This window comes from Heterodontus francisci, chromosome 27 (genome assembly GCF_036365525.1).
Source record: "Heterodontus francisci isolate sHetFra1 chromosome 27, sHetFra1.hap1, whole genome shotgun sequence".
Lineage (NCBI taxonomy): Eukaryota > Metazoa > Chordata > Chondrichthyes > Heterodontiformes > Heterodontidae > Heterodontus > Heterodontus francisci.
In genome coordinates this window covers 48,820,523-48,831,563 of record NC_090397.1, presented here as the reverse complement: position 1 = coordinate 48,831,563, position 11,041 = coordinate 48,820,523, and the positions used below count along the sequence as shown (strand labels likewise).

Sequence of the window (11,041 nt, the reverse complement as noted above, 5' to 3'; positions counted from 1 at the left end):
CCTTCTTGCTGACCTGGGGACGCCTCCTCCTCCTGTTTGCTGGGCAGAGGACCTCCCACCTTGCCTCAGCTGCCTAGAGGAGGACATGCAGGGAGTCTTCTGAGAGCCTTGGGACCATGCAGTTGCCTCTCTCTGCCATTCCAGCAAGTGGGTTCTGGTCCTGCAAGGTCTCTGGTAGATTTATGGTTAATGGATGTTTCGCCCTTTTAATTGCTATTACACTCCTTTCCCCCTCAGCCAGGTCTCTTCCTTCTGCTCAGCTTAAGCTCCTCCCACTGTCCTCCTTGATCTAAATAGCCCTCTCAGAGCCATTGATGGTGCTTAAAGACCTTTTAAATGGCTTTCAGCACCTTCTTCCAGCTCTCGCCCCGCCCCCACTTACGCTCATCCCCCACCCCACCGCCCCCGTGCACCCTTTTCAGCCACTAATCCGCCGCTGAGATGCTAATTGGCGTTTGCACTTGATCGGGGTGGCAGCTGAGTATGGAGCAGGAGCGGGTTATGCACCCGCTTCCGCCTCCTGAACCGCAGACCGCTGGGAGAGGTAAAATTCCAGCCACTGACTCAGACAGATTGATCCAATGTAAATATTTCTATCGAAAGAGAAAGGATGAAATAATGTCATAAACAGCAGCTGATTCACTGATGCTAAAGGCTGGATTTAACTCTTCTATTTTCAGTGTTACTCACCAAATGGAATGATAACACGTGTTGTTGTTCATTTTGTTTCATTTGCTCCTACAAACTGCACTGAAGTTAGAAGAATCTGGTGATGCTCCACAGATCCTTTCTAGGAGTGGATTCAGTGTCTCGATTTGTTTGTAGCTGCAGTCACTGCCTGTGGTGACTTAGTCTCTCAGTCAATAATAAATGTAATTGCATCTTGAGCTGTGTGTTTGCTGCTGTGTGAGTCTAGTTTATCACAGTCTTCCTGTCCCACTGCAGCTTCCAACCCACCTCTTCACTCAATACTGCATCGGGGAGAAGGTGACACAGACTTTGTAAAATTAACTTTCAAGACAGGTTCTTATTGACTTTAAGACGACAATATTTAAAGGAATGAGATGAAGTGAAAGAAATGAAATGGGAAATATTGCTGAAAGGACTCTGCCAATGGAAAATAGAACTGTTTTAATCCTGATCCACTGTAGATTTACAATTCAGACTCATTCCCAAAATGTTATCACAACTTACACTATAAATAGCAGGTTCCAGGCACTTTACCTTATACATTGAGCGTAAGATAAACATCGACTAATGATCCCCTCCCTCCCATTTATTATAAACTTACCACTGGATTATACTCACGTCCTATCAGACACATACTTTCCATCACTGCACTAGTTTTATTCCTAGTATTATCTGTTAAACAGTTTGATTCAATGAGTAGAGTGATTAATCGAACAATGTGCTGATTTGTACACGTACAACAGTCTTGGCCAGTTCACAAGGGATGAGAATAAAAAGTCAAAGTAACAGTTTAGCTGAATTTTACACAGAGGGATGTGAGGCAATGGAGGACTCCGTTTTGTTCTTATTGTGAGAGCACTGTCTTCTCTCTATACTGGATCTAGGTCCTGGCGGTGATGCTGTTGGCACTGACTCTCTCAGCCCCCTCTGATGAGGCCTGCTTGACAATAGCCTTGGTAATGCTCCTGCAGGTCAAGTTGCAGGATGTGGCACAGTTAGCTGAACGCCTTGATATTGCAATGCAGACAACTCACTCACTGCTCCTGGCTGTGTTGGAGGTTGGAGAAGTGCTTCCTGAAAACTCTTGGTGGGTAGGACCATCTATTGAGAGCCCTCTTTCTCGGCCCTCTGTGCACAGCCTCTCCTCTCTGTTGCCTGTGCTGCTGAATGCATGCAGCACCACAGAGCATGCAGAATGGGCAGATCGTGGCATCATTCAGCATCTACTGCTGATTTAACACACGGCTTGCCATTTTGGATCACATAGGCCCTGTTAACTCCCTCTCTTAAACACGTAGAGGTGAACATGCGTTCAGCTGCATGAGTGACTCCCTCCAGACCCACACAACAAATATTAAAGGGATCATCAGAAATCTTTATGGTGAGGTGTTTTTGATTCCCTTTAGCTGCCTCAGAGTTAGTGTCAGTATTTTGTACTTTATAGTCAAAAGAGTTGATAAACCTTCTTTCAGTCAGAAGGGAGTGGTGCTGGAACTTCAGAAGCAGTGGAATCCATTTGAAAGGCCTTTGAGCAGAAAAATTGCTCTCAGTCATGTGGGCTCCTGTTGCAGTTCCTCTTGGGCTGCAGCATGACCGGAAGATGGAAGAGAGGCAGCAGAGAGGAGAAAATATTTGCAGAGGGAGGAGGAGGGCTCTCAACACAAGGCCAAACCCACCTAGGGTCTTCAGAGAGAACTACTCCGACCTGCACCTCAACCAGGAGCAGTGTCTGCAGCAGCTGTGCTTCAGCAAAGAGGTGGTCACAGAACTGTGCCACCTCCTCCAACCAAACCTGCAGTCATAAAGCAGGGCGGGAACGGCACTGTCAGTGACCATCAAGGTCACTGTGACCCTCAGTTGCTAAACCAGCAGATCCTCCCAGGCTGGAGACAGCGACATTGGCAACCTGTCTCAGTTTTTCAAGCATCGCTGCATCCAGGTGGTTCCCAAGACTCTGTACACAAACAGACGGAAATTCATTGTCTTCTCTCTAAGCAGAGAGAAGCAGGAGGAGCGAGCACATGGCTTTGCCTGCGTAATGGGTTAGCCAATGGTACAGGGAGGCATCAAGTGCACATACACTGCTCTGCTGGTGCCACATCTCAATGATGAGTATCTCACCTCCTGACTCCCCAAAGCCTGTCCACCATCTCCAAGGTGCAAGTCAGGAGTGTGAGGGAATATTCTCCACTTGCCTGGCAGAATGCAGTTCCAACCAGTCAAAAAGCTCGACACCATCCAGGACAAAGCAGCCCGCTTGATTGACAGTCTAAAACATTTTTATTTCTTGACATATTTTAATGAACTAAACTTGGGTGTGCAGGGCACAATTTCAGAATTTACAGATGACACAAAACTTAGAATTATTATGAACTGTGGGGAGAATAGTGATAAACTTCAAGAGACAGGCTGGTGGAATGGACAGAAACGTGGCAGATGAAATTTAATGCAGGAAAGTGTGAAATGATTAATTTTCATAACAGAATGAGGAGCAGCAATATAAATTAAAGGATACAACTCTGAAGGGGGTACAGGAGCAGAGGGACCTGGGGGTAAATGTGCACCAATCAGGACAGACTGAGAAAGTAGTTAATGAAGAATATGGCATCCTGGACTTTATAAATAGGGGCACAGATTACAAAAACAAGGAAGTTATGATACATTTGTATCAAACACTGATTCGGCTTCAACTGGAATATTGTGTCCATTTCTGGACATCACACTTTCGGGCGAATGTTAATACTTTAGAGAAGATGCAGAAAAGATTCATGAGAATAGTTCCAGACATGAGGAACTTCAGTTACGTGGATCAATTGGAGAAGCGATTAGCAATTAGTAATATGCCTCGTAAAACCAACCTGGAATAGGTAAAGAAATAGATTACTGCTGTAAGGTTTGTTTTACTGGAAACTGCTCAAGGTTACGTTTCTCTAGAAACAAATCATTGGAATGATTATTCTTAAGTGATGACTGCTGTACCTAGCCCAGAAAGGAGCCATGGTCAGACGAGGCCTAGTGTGAATGCAACTCATGGATACTTAAAACAAACAACCACGATACAAATAAAAGCAAAATGCTGGAAATCTGAAATAAAAACAAGAAATGCAGGAAATACTCAACAGGTCTGGCAGCATCTGTGGAGAGAGAAGACTCTGGTCCAACACTCCAGAGTGTTTCGAGAAGTCGAGAAGACTTGGAGCACCGAGAAGAGAAATAAAAGAAGAAAAAGAGCTGTTCATGCATGCCAGCTGTCATGTCCGATCTGGACTGGTACTTGCTACTTGTCATGGTCATATGTTTTTGCTGTATACCTAGTGTGTTATATTGTGTCTTAAGCACTGATTAAACTCAACACACCCATCATATTGGTTACAGTCAATCCTGATTGAAAGATTAACAGCACTATAAAGGTGGGTCTGTTCTCCTTGGAGAAGAGAAGACTAAGAAGACGTTTGATAGAGGTGTTCAGAATCATGAGGCGTCTGGATAGAGTCGATAGGGAGAAACTGTTCCCAGGGATCGAGAACCAGAGGACACTGATTTAAGATGATTGGCAAAAGAAGCAATGGCAACATGAGGAAAACCCGTTCATTCAGTGTTCATTCCTCTATCTGCAGTGTTAAACCTGGTGTACATTTCCCTAACTGCAGTGTGACACCTTGTGTACATTTCTCTAACTGCAGTATTGCACCCGCTGTACGTTCCTCTATCTGCAGTGTTACACGCAGTGTACATTCCTCTGTCAGGGGTAGGCGGTGGTGTAGTGGTATTGTCACTGGACTAGTAACCCAGAGACCCAGGATATTTCTCTGGGGACATGGGTTCGAATCCCACCACAGCAGAAGGTGGAATTTGAATTTAATTAATAAATCTGGAATTAAAAGCTAGTCTCATGATGGCCATGAAACCATTGTCGATTGTTGTAAAAACCCATCTGGTTCACTAATGTCCTTTAAGGAAGGAAATCTGCTGTCCTTACCCGGTCTGGCCTACATGTGACACCAGACCCACAGCAATGTGGTTAACTCTTACATGCCCTCTGAAATGGCCTAGCAATCTACTCAGTTGTACCGAACCGCTACGAAGTCAATAAAAAGGAATGAAAGTGGACGGACCACCCGGCATCGACCTAGGTACCAGAAATGACAATGGCAAACCCAGCCCTGTCGACCTTACAAAGTCCTCCTTACTAACATCTGGGGGCGAGTGCCAAAGCTGGGAGAGCTGTCCCACAGACTAGTCAAGCAACAGCCTGACATAGTCACACTCACGGAATCATACCTTACAAACAATGTCCCAGACACTGCTATCACCATCCCCGGGTATGTCCTGTCCCACCGACAGGACAGACCCACCAGATGTGGTGGCACAGTGGTATACAGTAGGGAGGGAGTTGCCCTGGGAATCCTCAACATCGACTCCGGATCCCATGAAGTTTCATGGCATCAGGTCAAACATGGGCAAGGTAACCTCCTACTGATTACCACCTACGGTCTCCCTCAGCTGATGAGTCAGTACTCCTCCATGTTGAACACCACTTGGAGGAAGCACTGAGGGTGGCAAGGGCACAAAATGTACTCTGGGTGGGGGACTTCAATGTCCATCACCAAGAGTGGCTCGGTAGCACCACTACTGACCGAGCTGGCTGAGTCCTAAAGCACATAGCTGCTAGACTGGGTCTGCGGCAGGTGGTGGGGGAACCAACACGAGGGAAAAACATACTTGACCTCATCCTCACCAATCTGCCTGCCGCAAATGCATCTGTCCATGACAGTATTGGTAGCAGTGACAGTTCTTGTGGAGACGAAGTCCCACCTTCACATTGAGGATACCATCCATCGTGTTGTGTGGCACTATCACCGTGCTAAATGGGATAGATTTCGAACAGCTCTAGCAATGCAAAACTGGGCATCCATGAGGCGCTGTGGGCCATCAGCAGCAGCAGAATTGCACTCAACCACAATCTGTAACCTCATGGCCTGGCACATTCCCCACTCTACCATGACCATCAAGCCAGGAGACCAACCCTGGTTCAATGAAGAGTGCAGGAGCGCATGCCAGGAGCAGCACCTAGCATACCTCAAAATGAGGTGTCAACCTGGTGAAGCTACAACACAGGACTACTTGCATGCCAAACTGCATAAGAAGCATGCGATAGACAGAGCTAAGCGATCCCATAACCAACTGATCAGATCTAAGCTCTGCTGTCCTGCCACATCCAGCCGTGAATGGTGTTAGACAATTAAACAACTAACTGGAGGAGGTGGCTCCACAAATATCCCCACCCTCAATGATGGGGGAGCCCAGCACATCAGTGCGAAAGATAAGGCTGAAGCATTTGCAACAGTCTTCAGCCAGAAGTGCCGAGTTGATGATCCATCTCGGCCTCCTCCTGAAGTCCGCAGCATCACAAATGCCAGCCTTCAGACAATTCGATTCACTCCGTGTGATATCAAGAAACGACTGAAGGCACTGGATACTGCAAAAGCTATGGGCCCTGACAATGTTCCGGCAATAGTACTGAAGACCTGTGCTCCAGAACTTGCCATGCCCCTAGCCAAGCTGTTCCAGTATAGCTACAACACTAGCATCTACCCTGCAATGTGGAAAATTGCCCAGGTATGCCCTGTACACAAAAAGCAGGACCAATCCAACCCAGCCAATTACTGTCCCATCAGCCTACTCTCAATCATCAGTAAAGTGTCAGAAGGTGTCATCAACAGTGCCATCAAGCAGCACTTGCTTAGCAATAACCTGCTCAGTGATGCTCAGTTTGGGTTCCGCCAGGGCCACTCAGCTCCTGACCTCATTACAGCCTTGGTTCAAACATGGACAAAAGAACTGAACTCAAGAGGTGAGGTGAGAGTGACTGCCCTTGACATCAAGGCAACATTTGACCGAGTATGGCATCAAGGAGCCCTATCAAAACTGAAGTCAGTGGGAATCAGGGGGAAAACACTCCATTGGCTGGAATCATATCTAGTTGAGAGGAAGATGGTTTTGGTTGTTGGAGGTCAATCATCTGAGCTCCAGGACATCACTGCGGGATTTCCTCAGGGTAGAGTCCTAGGCCCAACCATCTTCAGCTGCTTCATCAATGATCTTCCTTCAATCATAAGGTCAGAAGCGGGGATGTTCGCTGATGATTGCACAATGTTCAGCACCATTCGTGACTCCTCAGATACTGAAGCAGTCCGTGTAGAAATGCAGCAAGACCTGGACAATATCCAGGCTTGGGCTGATAAGTTTCAAGTAACATTCGTGCCACACAAGTGCCAGGCAATGACCATCTCCAACAAGAGAGAATCTAACCAACTCCCCTTGACATTCAATGGCATTACCATCGCTGAATCCCCCACTATCAACATCCTTGGGGCTACCATTGACCAGAAACTGAACTGGAGTAGCCATATAAATACCGTGGCCACAAGAGCAGGTCAGAGGCTAGGAATCCTGAGGCGAGTAACTCACCTCCTGACTCTCCAAAGCCTGTCCACCATCTACAAGGCACAAGTCAGGATGTGATGGAATACTCTCCACTTGCCTGGATGGGTGCATCTCCAACAACACTCAAGAAGCTCGACACCATCCAGGACAAAGCAGCCCGCTTGATTGGCACCCCATCTACAAACATTCACTCCCTCCACCACCGACGCACAGTGGCAGCAGTGTGTACCATCTACAAGATGTACAGTAGCAATGCACCAAGGCTCCTTCGACAGCACCTTCCAAACCCGCGACCTTTACCAACTAAAAGGATAAGGGCAGCAAATACATAGGAACACCACCACCTGCAAGTTCCCCTCCAAGTCACACACCATCCTGACTTGGAACTATATCGCCCTTCCTTCACTGTCGCTGGGTCAAAATCCTGGAACTCCCTTCCTACCCTAAATGGACTGCAGCGGTTCAAGAAGGCAGCTCACCACCACCTTCTCAAGGGCAATTAAGTATGGGCAATAAATGCTGGGCTGGCCAGCGACGCCCACATCCCAGGAATGAATTAAAAAAAAATCTGCTTTGTTACAACTTGTGTACATTCCTCTATCTGCAGAGTTGCGCCCAGTGTACTTTCTTCTATCTGCAGTGTTACACCCAGTGTACATTTGTCTGTCTGCAGTGTTAGACCCAGTGTACATTCCTCTATCGGCAGTGTTACATCCAGTATATGTTCCTCTGTCTGCAGTTTTACACCCAGTGTACGATCTTCCAACTGCAGTGTTGTACCCAGTGTACATTCCTCTATCTGCAGTGTTACACCCAGTGCACATTCCACTCCCTCCAGTGTGATACCCAGTCTACATTCCTCTACCTTCAGTGTTACACCCAGTGTACAATCCTCTAACTGCAGTGTTACACCCTGTGTACTTTCCTCTAACTGCAGTGTTACACCCTGTGTACTTTCCTCTATCTGCAGTATTGCACCCAGTCTACATTCCTGTATCTGCAACATTACTCCCAGTGTTGAATCCCCTAACTGCAGAGTTGTACACAGTGTACATTCTGCTATCTGCCGTGTTACATCCAGTGTACATTTGTCTATCTTCAGTGGTCGACCCAATGTACATTCCTCTATCTGCAGTGTCACACCCAGTTCCACTATCTGCAGTGTTACACCCAGTGTACATTCCTCTATCAGCAGAGCTGCACCCAGTGTACAATTCTCTATCTGCAACATTATCCCCAGTGTACATTTCTCTATCTGCAGTGTTGCACCCAGGGTACATTCCTCTGTGTGCAGTGTTACATCTTGTGCACATTTCGCTAACTGCAGTGTCATACCCAGTACACATTCCTCTATCTGCAGTGTTGCACCCAGTGTACATTCCTCTAACTGCAGTGTTGCAACCAGTGTACATTCCTCTATCTGCAGTGTCGCACCCTGTCTATGTTCCTCTCTGCAGTGTTACACCCAGTGTACTTTCCTCTATCAGCAGAGCTGCACCCAGTGTACAATTCTCTATTTGCCGTGTTACACCCAGTGTAAGTTTTTCGAACTGCAGTGTTACACCCAGTGTATATTCCTCTTTCAGTAGTGTTATAGCAAGTGTACATTCCTCCATCTGCTGTGTTACACCCAGTGTACATTCCTCTAACTGCAGTGATCCACCCGGTGTACATTCCTCTATCTGCAGTGTTACACCCAGTATACATTCCTCTAACTGCAGTGTTACACCCAGTGTACATTCCTCTATCTGCAGTGTTACACCCAGTATACATTTCTCTATCTGCTGTGTTATACCCAGTGTACTTTCCTGTAACTGCAGCATTCCTCGTAGTGTACATTCCTCTATCTGCAGCATCGCACCCAGTGTACATTCCTCGATCTGCAGTGTTGCACCCAGTTTACAGTCCTCTGTTTGCAGTGTTACACCCAGTTTACATTGCTCTCTGCTGTGTTACACCCAGTGGACATTCCTCTATCAGTAGTGTTATAGCAAGTATACATTCCTCTATCTGCTGTGTTACAGTCAGTGTACATTCCTCTAACTGCACTGTTACTCCCAATATACTTTTCTCTATCTGCAGTGTTGAACACAGTGTACATTCCTCTATCTGCAGTGTTACACCCAGTGTACATCCCCTTAACTGCAGCCTTACACCCAGTTTACATTGCTCTCTGCTGTGTTACACCCAGTGTACATTCCACTTTCTGAAGTTTTACGCCCAGTGTACGTTCCTCCATCTGCGGTGTTACACCCAGTGTACATTCCTCTATCTGCAGTATCGCACCCAGTGTACATTCCTCTATCTGCAGTATTACACCCAGTGTACTTTCCTCTAACTGCAGTGTTACTCGCGGTGTACATTCCTCCATCTGCAGTGTTACACCCAGTGTACATTCCTCTATCTGCAGTATCGCACCCAGTGTACGTTCCTCTAACTGCAGTGTTACACCCAGTGTACATTCCTCTATCTGCAGTATTACACCCAGTGTACATTCCTCTAACTGCAGTGTTACTCGCGGTGTACATTCCTCCATCTGCAGTGTTACGCCCAGTGTATGTTTCTCCTACTGCTGTGTTAGTCCCAGTGTACATTCCTCTGTCTGCATCGTTATACACAGTGTACGTTCCTCTATATGTACTTGAAGCGGACTAATTTACTGGGTTATGGGGGAAAAATTGGGTTGTGGGACTAAACTGGACAGCTCTTTCAAAGAGCCAGCACAGACATCATTGGCCAAATGGCCTCCCTATGTTCTAGATGATTCTATCATTCTATTCTAACAACTCAGTCAATGTTACCTTGTGCAAGTCATTCAAACCGATCCAAGTCAGAGGATCTGATGCCTCTGTTGCATGTATAACCTGTGTAATGAACTTGTTCTGTACTTTAGAGTGTATCGAGGCAAGATGGCCATGTAGAGCCTGTTTTTGGCGGTAAATCTTTGAGTAAAAATGAAACAGATGATTTGTTGTTTATATCTTTACATATTGACTATATTCAGTTCTGTTGCTCCATATTGTTATGTTTACGCCAGGTTGCTGGATATTATGTATTTGATTTTTCTCAGAGTAATGCAGATATCACACTTGTATTAAATCACCAACTGCTTTATTTACAGTACTGTCAAATATCTCAGCATTTGCAAGATCTCAGGACAATGCCTTCTCAGAAGTCTCTGTCTCTTTTTGTTTCTGTTTCAACTAGGCTGAAACAATCAAACACAGTGAACACTGATCAATGGGCAGACTAATACAATCAAACCCAGATCACTCAAACATTGTACATATCATATATTCAATGTTGAATCATTCTGTTCTTTTGTTAAACGTGCATAACCTCCTGTTATTTGTCAATGGGATCCCAAAATGGACCGACTCTACTGTATGTGTGTAACTAGAGTCCTGACAGTGATCATTTTATATTTTTATATAAATACAGAATATTTTATAATAATTAATCACTCAGGACCTTTCTGGCCTCTGCATCTCAGCTGCTCTCTGGATAAACTTGCAGCAAGTATTTCAACCTGTAAAGCAAGAGCCTAGATAATGTATAATGATATTTTCTGAGCCTTCAGGCAATTGCTGTGTTTATTTTAAGCAATTCAGATACTGGTACAGTGTGGCACAACCTGTCTGGTCACAACTCCATGGGTTTCTGTTTAACTCGTGACCAAACAATCACTGACTTCATGGCTCCAATTTCATCTTTTTGAGCAACCTTTCAAGTCAAATTATAGTTTTTATTGCTTATCTGCACAAACTGAAAAAGTGAAAAACAGATTCGGAATCGGAAGTTTGGTAAAGTGAACATTCCGGGGGTCGGGTCGGGTCGGGCTCAGGTCGGCCGCGGAAAAAATGGAAGGATTTGGGTCGGGTCGGGCTCAGGTCCGATGTGGTTC

The 11,041-nt window shown here is 45.9% G+C and overlaps 1 protein-coding gene across 1 annotated transcript; it reads right to left on the bottom strand.

Annotated features, from left to right (window-relative positions):
- Positions 1-9,287: 9,287 nt before the first annotated feature.
- LOC137384942 (period circadian protein-like) lies at positions 9,288-9,731 on the bottom strand. Its single transcript, XM_068059652.1, has one exon. It carries the CDS (start codon positions 9,729-9,731, stop codon positions 9,288-9,290), a length of 444 nt encoding a protein of 147 aa, XP_067915753.1.
- Positions 9,732-11,041: the final 1,310 nt, after the last annotated feature.